Source organism: Rhinolophus sinicus, linkage group LG15 (genome assembly GCF_036562045.2).
Source record: "Rhinolophus sinicus isolate RSC01 linkage group LG15, ASM3656204v1, whole genome shotgun sequence".
Classification (NCBI taxonomy): Eukaryota; Metazoa; Chordata; class Mammalia; order Chiroptera; family Rhinolophidae; genus Rhinolophus; species Rhinolophus sinicus.
In genome coordinates this window covers 11,360,764-11,382,378 of record NC_133764.1, presented here as the reverse complement: position 1 = coordinate 11,382,378, position 21,615 = coordinate 11,360,764, and the positions used below count along the sequence as shown (strand labels likewise).

Below are 21,615 nucleotides of genomic sequence, written 5' to 3'. Positions count from 1 at the left end.
ACATTCAGGACATTTTGATACAAGGACAGCTCTGATGGCCATTTCAGAAGAAGAGTTCCAAAATTGCTTTGAAGGGTGGGCTATGTGCTGACATCAGTGCACAGCTTCCCAAGGGGAGCACTTCAAAGGTGACTGTAGTGATATTCAGCAATGAGGTATGTAGCACTTTTTCTAGGATGAGTTCATGAACTTAATTGTCTGACCTCATATTTTGTCTGGTATTAAGTATTGCTACCTCAGCTTTTTGTTTGTTTGTTTGTGTCCATTTTCATGTTTGTGTCCATTTTCATGAAATATCTTTTTCCCATCCCTTTACTTTCAGTCTGTGTGTACCTTTTGATGTGAAGTGAATCTGTTGTAGGCAGCATATGTAAGGGCCTTGTTTTCTTATCCATTCAGCCACTCTGTTTTTTGATTGGAGCATTTAATCCATTTACATTGGAAATAATTTTTGATAGATATGTAGTTACTATTATTTTATTATTTATATTTTTGAACTTTGTTTTTTTTTCAATCTAAAAGAAGTCCTTCTAAGATTCCTTGTAATACTGGTTTGGTGGTAATGAACTCCTTCACCTTTGTCTTGTCTGGGAAGCTCCTTATCTGTCCTTCGATTCTAAATGAAAGCTTTGCTGGGTAGAGCAATCTTGGTTGTAGGTCCTTGGTTTTCATCACTTTGACTATTTCCTGCCAATCCCTTCTGGCCTGTGATTAGTTTTCAAACAGCACTTTCATGGACTTTGTGAAGTATTTCTATTCGAAACTTGAAATTTCACTCTACAGCCAATTAGATAGGCAAGGTTGGTAAGGAGGAATATCTGAGTGAGGGTTAATTTTGTAAGTGGTCAGTTCATCATGAATATTTTTTATCTTAACACCTGCTTGTGAGTTTGGGGATTCAAAAAATAAGTACGTTGACCTTCTTAGTTATTTATTGCATATTACTGCATTACCATTACCTCAAAACTCTGTGACTCAGATAATAAACATTATCTCACACAGTTTGAGAGTCAGCTGATTCTAGCTCAGGTCTCTCAGGAGGTTTCAGTCAAGATGTTGGTTAGGGCTGCATCTGCTGAAGTCTTGATAGGGGCTGGAGGGATCTGTTTCTAAGATGGCTCCCTCACTGGCAATTGGCTGGATGCCTCAGTGTCTTACTTGTTTGTGGCATGAGGGCTTGGTTCCCTACCATATGGACCTCTCCACAGAGTTTCTTGGGTGTCCTTATGATATGGCAGCTGACTTCTCTCAGAAAAGCAGAGAAAGAGAGAGAGAGACAGAGAGATAGAGAGACAGAGAGAGAACAATGCTGGTTAGGACCTAACTTCAGAAGTCACATACCATCACTTCTGCCATATTCTATTGGATTATAGACCAACCTCAATACAATTTGGGAGAAGACTATGCAAAGGCATGACTACCGTGAGGTAGGAGTCACTGGGGGGTGTTCCAATGACTCGCTACCACTGTATGCCCTCTGGTCCCCAATGGTTTATGTTCCACCCACCTGCAAAATACCTCTTCTCAAGGCACCCCAAACTTTAATCCCATTTTAGCATCAGCTTGAAGTTCAGAATTTTATTATCTAAAACAGGTCCAATATGGATGAGATTTCTCAAGTGCATTTCCTTAAGTACAGCTAATCCCTAAGTACACATTTGAGTGAAATTCCTCTCCTTCTGAAGACCTGTAAACTAAAGAGAAAGCCATCTGCCCCCTCCTCCCAACATACAATGCTGGAACAGGCAGAGGATAACTGTTATAGATATTCTTTTTTTTTTTTTTTATAAGTAGGGAAGAGTGTGAACGCACTCTCCCCCCCACTACCACAAATTATGCAGTCGAGTTTCCCACATTTGGGGAAATTGCAGGTGTCAGCACATCTGGAGTGCAATGGATAAGCCTCGCCCTGGGAAAACCACCTTCGTGATCATGGTATCTCCCCTGCCAGGTAAGTATAGAGATATTCTTATTAAAAAGGAATAAGAATGGCCTGGGTTTTACCTCTCAAGGTCACAAATGCATCATAATCTAACCTCACCAAAGCTACCTTTACTACCTTCACCGACATTACTGTGAATGACTTGTGGGTGTCTTCCTAACTCTTCAACCACACTTTTGGTCCATAAGAAAATTATTAGGTTTGTACCATTTCTGCAGATGATGAGTTTTATCCACGATATCTTGATCTTTCTGAATTTAATTTACAAAAGAACACCTGAAATTCATTTTGGAGTTTCCCTTATAGCCACACTTGATTATAGTCAATGCTTTTATGATAGCATTTATAGCCTTGAGTTTTATTCACGATTAAAAATTTGAGCAGAGCAGAGCAGCTGCAGGAGATGCCTGACAGTTTGCTCTGAGGAGCAGCCAGAGACATGATGGAGCAGGCCAGGGACTGTTTACACTTGAGATGGATTACAGAACAGAAGGTATGAAAGGTGGGAGTCAAGGTGAAATGTAAGACAGCCTCACTGAGCAACCAAGAGTATGAACTACACCCGAGGAAATCTTAGCAGCAGCAATGATCTAAGGAGGATTTCCAGGTGGAAACGAGGCAGGCATTCTTAGCTGAGACACTGAGAAGTGGTGAAAGCTGTCTTGGAACATTCCAGCTAACAGTGTAATATATGATCCATGAAAAAAAATTGAAAATTTGAGATTATAGAAGTGACTCATGCTTATGTAAAAAATTAAAAAATTCCAAAGTAGGTAAAAACCGAATGTCCCTTCTCTACCTTCTTCCCTAGAAATAATTATTGCTAATCCTTTGGTGTACATCCTTTCAGGTATTTTTCTATGTTTATTGTTGACAGCGCTTATGCACATTGCTTATAGAGTTTTTAAAGTTTGAGGATGTTTTTGTTCATGGGGAGAACACCCCACAAATATTTGTATTTTTTTAATGCTCAATTTACTAATTATGTATGTATAAACAGAACTTTGAAAAATAAATTTTAATATTTAAACACTGATGGCAAACTTCATCAATTTCCGTAAACAATTTAAACTATAATTAGATTTAATATGATGATTATTTGAATACACTTTAAACAGTACACAAAATAAACAGAAATACAATGATTACAAGATTTACTGGCATTACACTTAAATGTGTTTTAAAGCACCAACACCATGGACTTAATTCATTAGTTCATTGGTTTGTACTTGTTTTGTTTTTCTCTAGGAAGAGGATATTTTCTTAAGGTTGCTAAAATACTTCTTTTGATGTTTTCTTGGTGTTACTGAAATTTTGTCAGACCTCGTGCACCGCCAAAGAATATTGTCTCATAACCTCATAAGCATTAAAGCTATAGAATTGGGCTTCATTGCAAATTGATTCATGCTTGGGGCTCTGAAGCTTGTTGTTTCTCCCAAGGATCTATCTTTGTTGCAGCAAAACTTCTCTTATTACCTCAACAAATCGTGTGTGTGTTTGTGTGTGTGTGTGTGTGTGTGTATGTGTTTTAAAAAATGATAATGTTTTATTGCTACCAGCAGGAGTGACCTGCATGGGGTGGCCATGAGCCGGGCTCAGGGTCTGTGTGGTCTATGAAGAGATCATGGTGATCGGGAGGCCGGAAGGAAAGGGGTGGTGTGGAGGCCAGCTCCAAGGGCTCCTCAGATAGACTTCTGGGAATGGGTAAAGGAGTCCTGGCAAGCTACCACCATGCCACCAATAAGATTAAGAAGTTCTTGGAAATCTAGCAGCCCGTCACAGTTGATGTCCACTTTCCTTATCATGCGGCCAAGGACACCCAGGGTCCTCCTGGTTCCTTGTGAAGGCAGCCAGTTCTGTATTCAGGAAGCTTAGGAACTCAGTCTTGGAGAGATTGCACTTGTTACCATCCTTTCCAGCGTATGTCTGGAGAACAGCCGTCAGAGACGGGATGCACCACTGGGTTTCTGTAGGGCTGGACACTTTTGCCACATCAGAGTGCGTGGATTATTAATTAACATCAAGTGATTAAGGGAGCATCTAGTGCAGGAGTGTCCAAACTGCGGCCCGTGGGCCAACTGCGGCCCGCAATCCATTTTTAATTGGCCCGCAGCAAATTCCAAAAATATATTTAGTTTACTTAAATAAACCAGGTGAGGCAATACGTACTTCACCTCAAGTGAGTGGCCCGGCTGTTTGTGTATTTTACCGCATATGGCCCTTGGTGAAAAACGTTGAAAAAAGTTTGGACACCCATGATCTAGTGTATCCATCTCCTGGGAAAGAAGGATTATGTTTACATATTTGTGCTCATCTTTAGGATATTTGGCTCATTCAGCATTTAAGGACCCCCTTCCTTCTTGGTCATGGAATGTGAGTACTAGTGCTGGTTAACTGGTTGGAACTCCTTTCTACCTGGTTATCAGGTGTGGCCACATGTGCTGATCAGTCTTTCCTGTTCTTGGAGCAGTTCCTTTTCTTTCCAAGACTATTTGGCTCACACACAGTTCCATATTTTCATCCTTTTCCATTTAAAAGTGGAAATGAGTATATGTCTGTTCATTATAAACAGACGTGTACTTAGAAGAAACGCATATTCTGATATTTAGTAACATCTTCTTTCTTATAAAATAGATAAAAACTTCAAAAATCCTAACATAGTCACTCTTTTGTATCACACTTTTTTCCAGCAGGGAACAATAACTTTTCTTTTTTTAATGTTTTTATGAAGTTAGGTCTTTCACAAAGTAATTGTAGCAGACACACTTGGGTGCCTACTTCCCAATCTGTTATCCTTTCTTGCTTATGTTTCTGTCCCCATCCTTTCTCATGTAACTTGGGTAAATCTTGATTGGCTAAGATGATCATAGTGATTTAATTTCCCTTGCCTGTTTGAAGGATTTGGGTTTGGTGCCCAGTTTTGGCCAAAGATAGATAAGGCAAGCTGCTGGATGGTTTCTGGGAAATATTTCCCTGCTCTTAAAAAGGGGGGCACAGGAAGAAATGGTCCTGCTTTTCCCAGTGGATGTTGTTATGTCTGTATGGGAATACCAGAGTGGTAACAAGCATTTTGCTAAGGAGGTAATTCATTGAGAAGCTAACTCATGAAGGACAGAAAGATAGAATAAAAAGCAACCCTGGCTCCCTGCTGATGCTGTCAAGCCACTGAAGTAATAACCCCAGAGTCAACCCGCCCTATGGGCTTCTTCTTCTCTAAGATAATAATTTTTCCCTGTTGTTTGAGACTTTTTTTAAAAATAAGGTTTCTAGGGTATAGGAAGTATTCTATTTCTTTTTTTTTTTATAACTAATGAGTGTTGAATATATATTATTGGGGAAGGGGAACAGGACTTCATTGGGGAACAGTGTGTACTTCCAGGACTTTTTTCCAAGTCAAGTTGTTGTCCTTTCAATCTTAGCTGTGGAGGGCACAGCTCAGCTCCAGGTCCAGTTGCCGTTTTCTAGTTGCAGGGGGCACAGCCCACCATCCCTTGCGGGAGTCGAAACCGGCAACTTTGTGGTTGAGAGGATGCGCTCCAACCAACTGAGCCATCTGGGAGCTCAGTGGCAGCTCAACTCAAGGTGCCGTGTTCAATCTTAGTTGCAGGGGGTGTTGCCCACCATCCTTTGCGGGATGCCAGGAATTGAACTGGCAACCTTGTGGTTGAGAGCCCTCTGGCCCATGTGGGAATCGAACCGGCAGCCTTCGGAGTTAGGAGCATGGAGCTCTAACTGCCTGAGCCACTGGGCCAGCCCTGTTTGAAACATTTTGAATCGATATTTTGGTTAACTGCAACTAATTAACCAATTGATTTTTTTGGTTCCTCACAGTTAGAAGGCATTCTTACTGATACATTTATCTATTTCAATTAACCTTATCTATTATTTAGCCTTTGCTACTCAAAAGTCAAAACATGGCCAATGGGAGCCCCTTGAATTGGACATATTGCTCTATTGGTATTGCTTGTGACTTTCTTGATGGCACATTTATTTTTATTATTTATTTACTTATTTATTAATTATTATTAGCAACAATTGCATGTTCCAGGTTACCTTGAGTTTTGTTTTTCCTGTCCCAAAGCATGAAGTCAGCTCTCCACTAAGGAGCCCAGATTTTTTTTATCGGCGGATAATATCATAGAGCAAAATCTAGGCTCCAAGGATTTGGTGCAGGTAAAAGAGGACTGTCATTGCTATTGGGACCCTTTTAGTAGTGATAGAGCTGGAAAGAGGTGAATTTTTCTAATATAGAAATAGTTCCTACACATCAATAAGAAAAAGATCAAAATCTGATAGAAAAATGGAATAGCTAGTCCACAGAAAAGGAAATACAAATGGCTCCTACAATATGAAAAGATGCTCAACTTTACTCATAATAAGAGAGATGCAATTAAAATTACACTGGGGAACCATTTTTTCACTTACCAGACTGGCTAAGGTAAAAATGTTTATCAAAACAGTATTGGCAAGAGTGAGGGAGAATGAGAGTGGACCCACTGATGGGAGTGTAAATCGGTACAACTTCCATGGAGGGTGATTTAGCAATTTCTGCTGAAATTACACTTGCTTCTGGCCCAGAAGTTCCATTTCTAGGATTTTTGTACTACAGATATATATGAGAAATGATGTATATACCAGGTAATTATTTCAGCAAAAAAAATTATTATATTTACAAAGGATTGCAAACAAACTAAATGTCCACTTGTAAGAAACTAGTAAAGTGTATTATACTACATCAAAACAATGGAACCTTTAAGAACAAGGAAGCTCTTTAAGCAATGACATGGAATGACCTCTTGATTCATGTTGCAATGTGGGAAAGAAAAACAAGGTGCAGAACAGTATGTAAAGTTTGCTACTATGTGTGAAAAAAAGGACAAAAAGGATACGCATGGTCTTGCAAATGCCCACAGAAGAGACTGGTAATAGCGACACCTGGGGGTGGAGGAACTGAGCGGCTTGGGGCTGAATGGGACCAAGACACTATTGAATCCCACTTTGTACCTTGTGAACTTTGAATCAAGTGAATGTACTTCCCACTAAAAAACCCAAACAAACAAGAAAATATGCATTTTCCACTGTTTTCATTTGTTTTATTAGGCTGATAGTAGTTCATACCACGGTGGTACCAGAATTTGTTTTATTATTTCTTATTATTTACATTGTCTGGGAGTTATTTGTTTGTCTTTGTCTCCTCCAATGGAAGGACTTATTTCTAACTGATCTTTCAGCTCAATGGATGTGGTCACACAGCAGCCTAGCCGTCTGTCCCCCCCAACCTTTCCCTAAGGAAAGAAGACGTTGTGGGACTGTGCCTCTCTGGGATTGAGTTTATAATATCCTGAGTCTCTCCATCTGGTCTTCAAGAGAAGGGTCTGCGGTCAAAGATGAGTAAGATTCCTCGTGGGAGGGACAACTCAAGCCAGCGGGGACCCCGTTGAGACCCCAATGAGCTGTTATAAGAAATAATAGGAGGGAGCCTTGCCCCTCCTTCTTCTTGTTCTTGTGGGAAACTGCTGCTTGCAACTGCTACTCCCTCTCACCTTATTGTGAGAGAGACCCGTTAGAGCGATAAGATCTAGCTCTTTCTGCTCAGCTCATGGGACAGTTTCACCAAGAGAGACTCTCTCCTCCAGGTGGTGCATACCGCACCTTAGTCATTTTGGGACAACATGCTTCGGCTGCTTTGGGACAAATAATTGGGTATTGAAATCATTTTTTTGAAATGGTGTAAGAGTTTCACAGACCCTGCCTCTAATCATGTGATGCTCATTGTTTGTAATCAATAAATACTGTCAGTGACCCGATTCGGGGCTCCAGTCTCTTGAGGCTGCGAGTCCCTTGGTCCTCTGTGATTTAACTATATATGAGTCTCTGTCTCTTTATTATAGTTTAACCCTCGCCGCCTCCCCTCGCCTTCCCATGGCTTGTGTTGTGCAGGTCGCAACAAATGTATTTCAGTAAACACTTGTTGACACCCACAAGCCTGATGCTGTGCTAAATCCAAAAAAAGTAAGTTGTCACCTGAAACTAATAATAAAATAAAATATTTTAAAATGCCAAAAAAAAAAAAAGTGAATAAGTCGTGTTAGAAATGTGGTCCCTCCCTACCTAGAAGGAGCTCACCATGGTGGGGGACATGGACATACAAACAAATTACTGTGGTAGTAAGTGTGCAATAAGAAGACGTATGCACAGGGCAAACGCAGTAGAGGGGAAGCTGATGAGCGCCGGTGATGGCAGTGGGGAGGGGTGAAATGACCAGGGAAGATTTTTCTGAAAAACTGGAGTCTAACCAGTTTTTGGGTTCAAAAAGCTGAGTAGAATTTTCCAGGAGCAAGGATTGCAAGCAAATAGCATGGTGGGCTCTGGGAAACACAAGACTCTAGCCAAAAATGGAGAGACCAGAGATGAGAATGGGGTGCATTGGATGAGGTGGGAGGAGGGCAGGCCAGGTTAGCAAGGGATTTGAATAGCAGGAAGTTTGGATTTTTATACTGTAGGCAACAGAGAAGCAGGGTTTTTTTTTTTTTTTTTTTTTTTTTTTGCGAGAAAGGAATGAGCCCCAGAGCCTGGTACAAGGAAGGGACGCAAGTGTTTCGAATTGCTCAAATTAATTCGGTGGCTCGAATGTACCTTCCTTAAATGCTACTGCAGACCAGGCCTCCTTGCCCCCACTCCTTCATCTACCCCTTCCGTTTTAAGCCTGACCGTTGGCAGGGGTGAATCAACTTGTGAGGAAAGAGAGAGCGAGAGAGATAGAAGAGAGTTTGTTTAGATCAGTGGGCTTCCCAGCCACACATACACCGTCTGCCTGCTGGGCTAGGCATGGACTCCTTCTTCCTGCATGATTTCTGCCCAAATCCTCTTCTGCTTCCCTCTTTCATCCTCCCCCCATCAAGATAAGGGTCCGCACCTGGCCCTGCCCTTCTGCGCTGGGGCTGAGCAGAGCTGGGGGCCCAGCGCATCGCCAGGCGGGGTTACTTGGAGTCCGGCCAGCCACACTCACCCGCGACTTCCCGCAAGGCTTCCAAGGGGCGGGGCCTCGGGCCATATTATTTGGAGCGTCCACCCGTCTTCCCCCTCAGAAGGCACGACGTCTTTGAGCAGGATGGGTGTCTACCGCGTCCGCGTGTCCACTGGGTCCTCGCTCTGCGCGGGCTCCAACAACCAGGTGAAGCTGTGGCTGGTTGGCCAGCACGGCCAAGCCGAGCTCCGGACGCGCCTGCGGCCGACCCGGGGCAAGGTGAGCGGGTGGGAGCCCGGCGGTGTGCTGCGCCCCTGGCCCCTAGACAGTCAAATACCGGAGAAGAGGCGCTCACTGCGCAAACAGCGCCCTGAGGTCGCGAGGCAGAGCGCTTAGGGCCATGCATGGCACACATCAAGCGCTCCTTAGAGTGGAGAGGATGCTTCTGCTCCTCGTCGTTCACAGACCTCTTCCTTCTTGAAATTCTGGGACCCTGGAGCTGCCGTGCACCTCCTGTTTCCTCTGTTCTTAAGAGCTGCTATTTCAAACCTTTTCTGCTGTTGCTAGATCTCCGACCTTGCGGGGTTTACCACTGGGGTGGGACCGGGTGAGGAGGAGGAACCCGGGGAAGTGTGGGGGGAAGACGCTAACAGAGGACAGCACTGAATTTCGCGACCCGCTGCGCCTTTGGCATCCCATCTACCTGGTACTCACCCCTGGCTCCTGTTACTTTTTTCCTCCGCAATTCCCACCCCCAAATTCCCATCGCCCGTCAGTCTCTCTCCAATACCCCCAGATCCGGATGTCTCTCCCATGGATGCCTCAAAGGGACAGGCGCAGGTGAAGTCCTCCCCTTGTTCCACCTCTCAGACCTCGCTTGTTGCCTCCCCAAGAAGTCCCTCGCGCCGCCTCCTCCCGTCACCTCTGTCTGACCAAGAACCGAGTGCCGTCAATGCCATCTTCTGGCTACCTCCCACCATGTCGGAATGTCCACCCACTCCCAACCACCAGGGTCCCTTTGAACCTACGTCACCTTCAGCCTGTTCTCCCATTTCGCCGCTTTCTCTCCTGCCCTTCCAAGCCCTTCTACAGCTAGAGCGACTTCTTCCAAATACATTCTCACCGGTAAAACATTCCTCCTGGCGTAAAACATTTGAATGGCTTCCCCTTGTTCTCAAGACTAAATCCAAAGCCCTTCACCTTCGAGACTCCTCAAGACCGGCCCCACTCATCTCCCACACTTGCGCTCTGCTCCTCGCTACGGCTCAGCCTCTCTCAGCCTCGGCTCCCGCGCTTGCTCTCCTTGGCACGCATTTCCGCCACTTTCCCTCCGCCTCACTCTTCCTGACTGAACTCTGCTGGAGGTCTCTGCTTAGACAGACTGTCCTCCGGGAAGCCCGCCCCCAGGCTCGGTGGGTTCTCTGTCGCGCTCAGCCTTGGAGGAGGTGGTGGGGGCATCGGGGTCTCACGGCTGTAACTGCCTGTCAACAGTGTATCTCCTCGCTCAATTGTACGCTCGCCCAGGGCGCAGCGCCTGTGCCCAGTGCCCAGTTCAGAGCTTGGCACGCCAATGACTACAGGAGGGGAAAAGGGCAGGAAGGAGTGCATCTTCCCTCCTCCGCCTCACCTCGGCCTGAAGAACTTGACCTGTCACGGGTCGTGGAGCTATCTGCTCAGGGTGCCCCCTTTCTCTTTCTGGCTCCTTTTGCGCCACTTTCCCAGTGGTCCCGCGGAAGGGAGTCGGGGGAACCGGGCTCACTCCGAGTCCCCCTTCCGGCGATCTCCATCAATGCTGAGTCTCTTCTATCGCCTGCAGGAGACGGAATTCAAGGAGGATGTGTCGGAGTACCTGGGGCCTCTGCTGTTTGTGAAACTGCTCAAACGGCACCTCTTGAATGATGACGCCTGGTTCTGCAACTGGATCTCTGTGCAGGGCCCCGGGGCCAGTGGGGAAGAGTTCAGGTTCCCGTGTTACCGCTGGGTGGAGGGTAAAGGCGTCTTGAGCCTACCCGAGGGCACTGGTGAGCGTGGGGTGGGGGTGTGAGGAGGTCTCTGGGTCACAAGAGAAGCTGCGGGTGAGGGAGAGAAGAGGGGACAAGGCGTGGGGACAGGAACCAGAGGGCGGGGTCTTGTGGAAGAGGGGTGGTTGCTGGAGGTGGCACACAGCAGCGGCGTGGAGGCTGGGGAGGGGCGCAATGCTGAAGGGTCAGTCCCCCCCACCCCCGCATCTCGGAAGGGCCAGCTAAGGAGGCACCCTTGGCAGGGACAGGGGAGAGGCTCTCAGGAGAAGCCTCAGCCTCCATCACCTCCGTTGCACTTCTAGCACACACGGTGGTAGATGACACTCAAGGCCTGTTCAAGAAACACCGGGAAGAGGAGCTGGAAGAGAGAAGGAAGCTGTACCGGTTAGCCTTACCCTCTATCCCCACCCACCCCCGAAACCTGACTCTTCCTGACCCCACAGGGAGTGCTGACTCTTCCCACCACCAATGCCTGATTTCATTTTTTTCTGTGCCACAGGTGGGGTAACTGGAAGGATGGGTTAATCCTGAATGTGGCTGCTACCACTTTAGGTGACCTCCCCGTAGATGAGAGATTTCTGGAGGACAAGAGAATTGACTTTGAGGTTTCACTGGCCAAGGGGTGAGAACAAGGGGGGATGTGTGAGAGGGAGGTGTCTTGGTCCAGGGGAGACCAAGAAGCTACTGTGGACTGCAAAGGGATGGACTAGCCCGAGGTGCATGCCTGTGGTTATAATGTGTGATTCTGAGAATAACTCTCAAACTCTTCACCTATCCTTCCCTGAAGGCTGGCCGACCTAGCTATCAAAGACTCTTTAAATGTTCTGACTTGCTGGAAGGATTTCGATGACTTCAACAGGATTTTCTGGTGTGGCCAGAGCAAGCTGGCTGGTCAGTCCCTCTACCCCACTGCTTCTCCCAGGACCCTTACCCCCAGATCCTACCCGATCTAGGAAACCAGGGCTGGGAGATCTGAGGTCTTGGTTCCTCTGGCAGGCTGGGATCGAGAGGGGATGGTTTGGTGGGAGTTGGAAGAACCAGGAGCTCAGATCTCACAGCATGCTCCACAACTGCCATCCCCAGAGCAGGTGCGGGCCTCCTGGAAGGAGGATGCCTTATTTGGGTACCAGTTTCTCAATGGCACCAACCCCCTATTGCTGAGGCGCTCCAATCAACTTCCTGCCCGCCTAGTATTCCCTCCAGGCATGGAAGAACTGCAGGCCCAGCTGGAGAAGGAACGTCAGGTATGGACATACCAGCCCAAAGGAGACCACACAGTGAGATGGGGGTGGAGTCAGCGTTTGTGCTGCTGTAGCATCCACTGTGGGCCCAACTTGCTTACAGATGGCAAGAAGGGATTCTACAGGAGAAATCTTGAGTGATTCTGGAGAAGTGCAACCACATGGCCTTCCTCCCTGAATGAAAAATGCATACTGTGGAGGAAGAATGTGATGGGTGATAGAGACAGAGTCAAAACAAAATAACTGGGCCTTGGTGCTAGGGATTTGGGGAGGGTGTGGGGTAAGAGAATCAGGTCAAGGGTGGGGTTGTTAGTCAGGAGTCAACATGGACCAGCTGAGAGAGAAAACTCATGGATTATAGGGTGAGATGGACTTAGGTGTGAATCCTGGCTCTGCTGTTATGTAATAAACTTTGTGATTTCAGGCGAGGTTTCTATCCTCTCTGGTCATCTGTTTCCTCTTTTATAAAACGGGCTAATTCAAGTGCATGTAAGAATTATATGAGGCTAAAAGCACGTGATCCATTACCTGGTATAAAGTAGGCGATAGAGACAAGATAGTTTCCTTCTTTTTCTTCTTCCTTTGGGGGGAACAGGGTGGGGAGAAGTTCCATATACTGATAGCAGCCCTTGCCATTTGCCCCATCTAGGGAGGCACTCTGTTTGAAGCCGACTTCTCCCTGTTGGATGGGATCAAGGCCAACATCATACTGTGTAGCCAGCAGCACCTGGCTGCCCCTCTGGTCATGCTGAAACTGCAACCTGATGGGAAACTCTTGCCCATGGTCATCCAGGTGAGAGGACCCAGGAGTTTTGCTCCCCTGTAGTTGGCCCTCTCAGCTCAGCCCCTCACCCAAATTCACTAAGGATTCATTCTGTTGTAAGACACTGTGCTAAAGCACTAGGGGAGGCATTAAAGGAGGAAATGGGCAAAGGTGGAAAGTTGCAGTCTAGCTAGACAGACAAACTAGGCAAATCTCCAGTACTGAGGAAGTACCTGAGGACAGAGACAGTTTGGGAGGGGTCATGGGAGATGGGGTGGGCATGAGCCTTGGGGAAGGGGCAACACCTGCCCCCAAGGGAAGATGCATTGGATGAGAGCTGAGTGTGAGGAGTCAGGAGATTATCAGTGGACAGTTGAGCTGGAGTGGTGGGGAATAATGTGAGGTAAGAGGGGCCAGGCTCTGGTGGGCGGTGGATGCCAAACCAAGGAATATGAACACAGGAATCTGGTGAAGGCTGTTGTGAAAGATACTGCTGGCACATTATACAGGGCATTGTGTTTAGGATGGATTCGAGAAGGAAGATGCTAGATACAGGAATTAGGGTGATATGCTACAGCAATTGTCCACGGTGAGGGTGATGGACTCATATATGGGGAAAAGCTGTAGGGGTGCAGAGGAAAGATGAGTGGGATTGCAGAGGAAAATTAAACTGGCCTGGATTCAAGGAGACAGGAAAGAAAGAGGCAAGGCATCTTCAGAAATAGGACAAATAAAGAGGAAAAGATGGTCAGGTGGACTTTGTCTGGCCAATTATGAGGTAATGGGGAGACATTCAAATTGTTACATATAGCTAGTGACTAGCTGAGAACTGGAGACTTAGCCGCATAGGGATGGTGTTGAAAGATTGGAGAGAAGCTGAGGTTTCTGAAAAAGAATGTGGGATAAAGTAAACAGAGGGTTTGAATCTTGTCCACACTGAGGGGACTGAAAGGGGAAGTGGAGGCCAAAGAGGTAGTGGAAGAGCTGTTTCTGCAAAAGGCTGGAGGCAGAGCAGCTTGTACAGTGATAATGCACTGATAGGAAAAGGAGGCGACGGAATAGTGGCTATTGGGGAGTAGCAGCAGGCAGATGGAGAAAGCTAAGCAAATTTGGGGAAGAAGGAAAGGGTTACATATGCAAGGGAGGAGGAATCTGCTGGGCACCTGACACTCATCTTCTTCCTTCCCCAAACTCATTCCTTCTCCAGCTCCAATTGCCAAAGGCAGGATCACCCCCACCACCACTTTTCTTGCCAACGGATCCCCCAATGGTCTGGCTCCTGGCTAAATGCTGGGTCCGTAGTTCTGATTTCCAGCTTCACGAGCTGCAGTCTCATCTTCTGAGGGGACATTTGATGGCTGAGGTTATCGCTGTGGCCACTATGAGGTGCCTTCCATCAATACATCCGATCTTCAAGGTAACACCTTATCCCCTTCTTTCCTGCCTGCCCCTCTCTCTGCCCCATGGCACAGTCCCACCTCTGGAGGCACCCTCTCTGTGGAATCATAGGGGATGGGGAGAGCCAACCAATGAAAGACAAGAGAGTAAGGGAGTGAGAGCGTGGCTTACTCTGCATTTTCAACAGGGTAACATCACCTCCCATCATTGGCAAGGTGGGGGGTGGGAGGGGTCAGGAGTGGGGGGTAGGGTGAGAAGTCTTACTCTTTTTATGTAAAGCACAGATAGACATATGGTATATAAATAGTACACACAAATGAGGATTCCATCCAAAAAGTGGGGACCATGCAAATAACACATAAGATTATTCCAGCTGGTTTTGAAGGGTTCTAAAATAGTAACACATAGGTTAGTTAGAGGTGCTCAGGTCAACAATAGTAGCCTGGATTTTTACAGTTAGAGCAGAGTATTCACCCATTAACTTTTTTTCTTGGGTGACTCCTATGGGGTAAGAACCATTCTAGATGCCAGAGCTAAGCAAGACAGGCAAGGTCCTGATTTTGGGGGGCTTTCATGTCCGTTTAGGGCTCACAGACAATAAAGATTGTATTGTAACATATCAGCTGCAATGAGTACAATGCAGAGAATCAAAGCAGGGTGATATTACGGAGGGGTTTAGATTGGGTGGTCAGGAAAGGCTTTCTTGAGGAGATGACATAGAGAATGAGACTGTGAGGAGCCAGCCATGAGATAATCAAGGGGCACATTGTTCTAGGCAGAGGGACTAGCTAGTGCAAAGGTTCTGAGGCCGGTACAAGATCGGCATGTTTGAAGAACAGAAAGAAGGTGAGTGTAATGGACAAAAGGGAAATGAAGTTCCAAAGGCAGGCAGGTTAGAGCATACATTCTCGGTGGGGGCAATTATGCCCCCCCAGGAGGTGAAAGTTGTTCTGGGGGGCAAGAATGTATAATTTTTATGTATAAAGTACATATATACATACAGTACATAACAAATATAATACATCTATAGCATTAAAATTTCATGGGGGGGTGAGAGTAGGAAAAACTATCTAAAAAGGCTCTTTAGAATGAGTGATAATGAAAAAAGGTTGAGAAACTGAGCTAGAACTCAAGCAGTCTTTTTTTTGGGTGGTATTTGCTATGATCTAATCTTTTTCTTTTAAATAATTGAAAAAATTTTTTGAATTATAGTTAACATACAATATTACGTTACTTTCAGGTGTACAACATAATAATTAGACATTTATATAACTTACGAAGTGAACACCCTAACAAATCTAGTACCCATTCTACACAATACATAGTTACAATATTATTGACTATATTTCTTATGCTATACTCTACATTCCCATGACTGTTTTGTAACTACCAATCTGTACATCTTAATCCATTCCTCTTTTTCACCTACCCCTGACAACACCTCTCCCATCTAACAGCCATCAAAATGTTCTCTGTATCTGAGTTTATTTCTGCTTGGTTTGTTTTTGTTCTTTAGATTCTATATATAAGCAAAATCACATTGCATCTGTCTTTCTGTGTCTGACGTAATCCACTCAGCTCAATACCCTCCAGGCCCATCCATGCCACTGCAGATGGCAAGAAACAATTCCTTTTCATGGTGGAGCAACACTCCATTGTATATATGTACCATCTCCTCTTTATCCATTCATCCATCGAAGACACCCAGGCTGCCTCTACATCTTGGCCATTGTAAACAATGCTGCAATGAACATATGGATGTACAGGTGCCCTTGAAGTAGCATTTTAGGTTTCTTCAGATAAATACCCGGAAGTGAGATTACTGGGTCCTTCTTTGTCTCTTGTTATAGCCTTTGTTTTTTTTTTAATTTATTTTTTAAATTTATTGGGGTGACAATTGTTAGTAAAATTACATAGATTTCAGGTGTACAATTCTGTATTACATCATCTATAAATCCCATTGTGTGTTCACCACCCAGAGTCAGTTCTCCTTCCTAGCCTTTGTTCTAAAGTCTATTTTGTCTGGTACAAGTATTGCTACCCCAGAGTGTTTTTTTTTTTTTTTTGTTCCCATATTCATGAAATATCTTTTTCCCATCCCTTTACTTTCAGTCTGTTTGTGCCTTTTGATCTGAAGTGAGTCTCTTATAGGCAGCACATGTAAGGGTCTTGTTTTCTTATCCATTCAGTTGCCCTATCTTTTGATTGAAACATTTAATCCATTTATATTGAAAGTAATTGTTGATAGATACGTAGGTATTACCAATTTATTATTCATCTTTTAAATTTATTTTTTAATTTTTAAAAAATGTTGTGTCCATAAGAAGTCCTCAGATTCCTTGTAATACTGGTTTGGTGGTGATGAACTCCTTTAGCGTGTCTTGTCTGCAAAGCTCTTTACCTGTCCTTCAAGTCTGAATAATAGCTTTCCTAAATAGAGTAATCTTGGTTGTAGATCCTTGCTTTTAACTTCTTTGAATATTTCATGCCAATCCCTTTTGGCCTGCACAATTTTTGTTGAGAAACCAGCTAGCAGTCTTAGGGGAACTTCCTTCTAGGTAACTAACTGCTTTTCTCTTGCTGCTTCTCTCTTTGTCTCTCTTTGGCATTTTAATTATATGATGTGTCTTGGTGTGGGCCTCTTTGGGTTCATCTTGTTTGGGACTCTGCATTTCCTGAGCTTGTATGTCTATTTCCTTCACCAAGTTAGTGAAGTTTTCCATCATTATTTCTTCAAATAGGTGTTTAATTCCTTGTTTTCTCTTTTTCTGGTACCCAAATAATGTGAATATTGGTACGCTTGATGTTGTCCCAGAGGCCCCTTAAGCTGTCCTCATTTTTTTGGATTCTTTTTTCTTTTTGCTCTTCTGTTTGGTGGTTTTCTGCTACTTATCTTCTAAACCACTGATTTGATCCTCTGCTTCATCTCTTCTACTGCGAATTACCCATAATGTGTTCTTCATTTCAGTTATTATATTTTTTATTTCTGACTGGCTCTTTTTTATGTTTCCTATCTCTTTGTTGAAATTCTCCCTGAGATCCTTGAGCATCCTTATAACTAGGGTTTTGAACTCTGTATCTGGTAGGTTGCTTTTCTCCATTTTGTTTAGTTTTTTTTTCTGGAGCTCTGTTCTGTTCTTCTATTTAAAACATGTTTCTTTGTCTCCCCATTTTGGCTGCCTCCTTGTGCTTGTTTCTATGTATTAGGTAGGGTTGCTATGACTCCGTCTTAGTAGAGTGACCTTCTTTAGTAGGTGTCCTGTGGGGCCCAGTGGTACATTCTCCCTGGACAACTGACTGGGTGCTCCAGGTGTGTCCCTTGTGTGGGTTGTGTGTGCCCTCCTGTTGTAGTTGAGCCTTTGATTGCCATTTGCACATCACTGGGAAGGATTGATGCTCAGACAGATTGTTTGTGAAGACTGGCATGACTACAGTGGAGGAGCTGGTGTGCAGGGACTGACCCTACAGAGCAGGATTCACTTTAACCGGGTTATGGTGCCTGCCCAGTCTGCCCTTAGGGGGGGTTGTCCTTGGAGGTGGCCAGGTGATGCTCAGGCTCAGTCCAAAGTTGGCTACCAGGAGTGCCAGCCCTGGGGTCTCCTGGGAGGTGCCCTGACTCAGGCTGAGTTCAGCCACAGCCTGAGCCTTGCTAGGGGCTACCTGGCATGAACCACATAGCAATCCACATATTGCCAACACCCATGCTGGGCTTGGAGATGTTTTGAGAGGCCAAGCTGCAAACTGAAGCTGGCTGTTGCTAGTGCCAGGCTTAGGGCTGCTCAGCCAGAGGTATGGGACACACTGAAGACAGATGCTGCTTGTTTGGGTTTTGTGAACCTTTGAGGGATTTTTAGAAACGTCTTCAGCATGAGCTAAGACAGGCCATTTGTATGGGAAAGCCACTGGAGTGGCTTGGGTGTGCCTGAAAGTTGGGTGGGTGGAGTCTCAGGGAATCACCAGAGTGGGGTGAATGAACAGTGTTTAGCCAGGTTGATGTAGACTTGGATATGGTGGTTGCTTGTGTCTGTATTCAGGGAGTGGGGAGGGCTAAAAAAAAGAAATAATGGATTCTATCTGGGAGAAAGCTGCCCCTCCAGCCTTCACTCCAAGGCCAGACATTTCAGTTCCTCCCTCTAGGCCCAGGGCATCTTTCAAGCTGCTGCCCCAGTGCTGGAGCTCAGACTGAGTGAGTCCGTCAGCGAGTGAGTCCATGCACAGCCCTTTCAGCGAAACACATGGGACTCCAGCAGCCCTCTTTCTCACTCAGCCACAATCTCTGCTGGTTTTCACAGCCAGAAGTTGTGGGGACTTTTCTTCCTGGCACTGAAACCCTGGGCTGGGGAACCTGGTGTGGGGCTGGGACCCAACCCCTTGCTCCTCCAGGGGACTTCCACAGCCAAGATATCCCTCTTGACTTTTAACCACCACATGTGGGTGTGAGACCAACCCGTTCTGCATCTCTGCCCCTCTTACCTGTATGTCCTTAGTTGTAGGACTTCTGTACAGCTAGACTTCAGGCAATTCTTAATGATGGTTGTTCTGTAGTTTAGTTGTAATTTTGATGTGGTCATGAGAGGAGGTGAGCACAGTGTTTATGTATTCCACCATCTTGACTGGAAATCCCTGCTGTCTAACTTGACCAGTCATATGTGAAAAGAAAAGGAAAATGATTTCTTTCAGTTATCATAGAACAATAAGCCAATGATTTGTGAAATGAAGTATAAATCAACTGAACACTCTTGATGTCAAGGGGCCACTGAATTTCACATCTCTGCTTTTCTTGAAGATTTGGTACCTTTCCTGCTCTTCAACCCCTATTTCCTGCAGGGACCTTCCACAGCTCCCTTCTGATTTTGCCCTTCCTTGCTTTCTCCCTCCAGCTGTTAATTCCCCACCTGCGCTATACCATGGAAATTAATGTGCGGGCCAGGAATGGGCTGATCTCTGACTTGGGCATTTTCGACCAGGTATGAGGAGAGAAGGGGGATGCTGGAGTTCATGCTCCCTTTGCTTCTGGACTCGGGTGGGTGTATTTGCCTGATCCTACCTATCCACGCTCCTCAGGTGGTGAGCACTGGTGGGGGAGGCCACGTGGACCTCCTCAAGAAAGCTGGAGCCTCTCTAAGCTATAGATCATTCTGTCCCCCTGAAGACCTAGCTGACAGGGGGCTTTTGGGAGTCAAGTCTTCCTTTTATGCCCATGATGCTCTGCGGCTCTGGGAAGTCATCTCTCGGTGAGGCAAGGGGAAGGCAGGGCTGCTGGGGGTGGGCAGGGAGGAGGAGGCTTGGAGAACTGGAGGTCTTGATTGGGAGACTGGGGACCCTGACCTGGCAGTGTGGGTGAGGAGTAGAGGGTCTGGAGGTTCCCTGTCAGCTTCAGCTCTCTTGGCCCAATGCCTTGACTGGCAGGTATGTGGAGGGAATTGTGAATCTTCACTATAAGTCAGATGAGGCAGTGAAGGACGATCTTGAGCTACAGACCTGGTGTCGAGAAATCAGTGAAGTTGGGCTGCGAGGGGCCAAGGATCTTGGTAAGTTGAGCCCCTTCCCTGAGACTTCCAACCTGAGAGATTCCTTCTTTGAACCTCCCCAGAATCTTTTCTATTTCTATGGAAACTTCCAGAACCATGTCCAACCCCAATGAAAATGTCCAAATGCCTTCTCAGATTTATTTTCCTCTCAGCTAGAGACAGGTCCCCATCATATGCACTAAGAACGAACCCCTCCAGGTCCTAGATACTGAGGGACCAGTGATTGCTCATAAATGCTTAACAAATGGCTCTCTGGGAAAAATAGTCCTGATTTGTAGCATTTGCCCATTTCCACGGTGTAAATATTTCCACTGTGGTTACCAATGTGATGTCAACCAGCTTGCTGAATACCTGAACACTTAACATAATTGACTCTTGTGAGCCAGTATGAGCCATACCAGCAGATCTCCCCATTTCCCGCACCCCAACCCACACTCACGTCAGTTCCCACAATAGTTCCTGAGACTCCTTGATAACTCTTCTCCCCCGTCTTGTTCTCCCTGCTCAGCCTCCTCTATCTGAGCTCTCTTCTATTCCTGGCCTCACAGCTTCTAACTCTCCTTACCCTTTGCAGGGTTTCCCACCTCCTTACAGTCCCAGGGCCAGGTTTGCCACTTTGTCACCATGTGCATCTTTACCTGCACTGGCCAGCACTCCTCCGTCCACCTGGGCCAGGTACTTATCATGGGGGGGGGGGCATCTGGGCACTTGCACATGGAGTGGGGGTGGTGGCTGTGTGCAGGTGGCTAAGGGGTTTTTATGCTTAGCAGACATTGACTCTAGATATCTGCCCCTCCTTAGCTGGATTGGTATGCTTGGGTCCCTAACACACCCTGCACGATGAGGCTGCCCCCACCGACCACCAAGGATGCGACACTGGAGACAGTGATGGCAACACTGCCCAATTTTCATCAGGCTTCTCTCCAGATGTCCATAACTTGGCAACTGGGCAGACGCCAGCCCACTATGGTGAGAGCCAGGTGCCTGGGTTCCTGAGGAAGGGGGCAGCTGTGGGCACTCCAATTTAGGGGTCATAAGGCTCTAAGCTGCTTTTTTTCTCTCTGTCCAGGCTTTGGGCCAGCATGAGGAGGAGTATTTTTCGGGCCCTGAGCCGCAGCTGTGCTGAAGAAGTTCAGGGAGGAGCTGGCTGCTCTGGATAAAGAAATCGAGATCCGGAATGCAAAGCTGGACATGCCTCACGAGTACCTGCGGCCCAGCTTGGTGGAAAACAGTGTGGCCATCTGAGTGCCCCAGCTTGTGGTTGTTTCAGCCCCCTCTTCCACCCAAGCCACAACCGCGCCCCTAAGTGCTTTCAGTCTTCCCTCCCCAACTGCGCCCCTTTCTATGTCCACTCTCCCTAAAGAGTCGCTTTTCCTTGTGTATGCCCACAGTGAACAGATCTTACTCTAGATGCACCTCCTACAGGCTTTCTTTCACTGTATTCCTCCCTCTCTTCCTATTCTCCTCCCTTCCTCCCTCATCATTGGGATCTTCCATAGGGCAGATAATAGTCACTTTTATATAAACTGTTTCAAGAATGACTAGGTAGTCAGATTGCACCGCGTTTTTGTTTGTCAGTTTTATAATTTTGAACCTAATACAAGGTTTAACAACAACAAAAAGATATTTTGGATTAATGAAAGGAACTTAGATCCAATGATCCTAAATCAAACACTGGCAAAACAATGTAGCACGTTTTTTTAACTATAGATGGGATTTACCACATGTCCTGAAGCCAGACACAACACAGAG

At 45.9% G+C, this 21,615-nt stretch overlaps 1 protein-coding gene, 1 non-coding gene and 1 pseudogene across 2 annotated transcripts; 2 read left to right on the top strand and 1 right to left on the bottom strand.

Moving 5' to 3' along the window:
- Nucleotides 1-1,791: 1,791 nt before the first annotated feature.
- On the bottom strand, nucleotides 1,792-1,959 carry LOC141569098 (U1 spliceosomal RNA). Its single transcript, XR_012492496.1, has one exon. It is a non-coding gene; the product is annotated as a U1 spliceosomal RNA (small nuclear RNA).
- A 425-nt stretch (nucleotides 1,960-2,384) lies between these two features.
- Nucleotides 2,385-2,630, top strand: LOC109436491 (SNRPN upstream reading frame protein; annotated as a pseudogene).
- A 6,379-nt stretch (nucleotides 2,631-9,009) lies between these two features.
- ALOX15 (arachidonate 15-lipoxygenase) lies at nucleotides 9,010-21,258 on the top strand. Its single transcript, XM_074319990.1, is given in 15 exon segments — nucleotides 9,010-9,188; nucleotides 10,726-10,930; nucleotides 11,233-11,314; nucleotides 11,430-11,552; nucleotides 11,718-11,821; nucleotides 12,014-12,174; nucleotides 12,821-12,964; nucleotides 14,142-14,351; nucleotides 19,213-19,299; nucleotides 19,397-19,566; nucleotides 19,742-19,863; nucleotides 20,438-20,538; nucleotides 20,665-20,832; nucleotides 20,933-20,975; nucleotides 20,978-21,258. Coding segments are annotated over 15 exon segments (1,986 nt in total). The 5' UTR covers nucleotides 9,010-9,053; the 3' UTR covers nucleotides 21,109-21,258.
- Nucleotides 21,259-21,615: the final 357 nt, after the last annotated feature.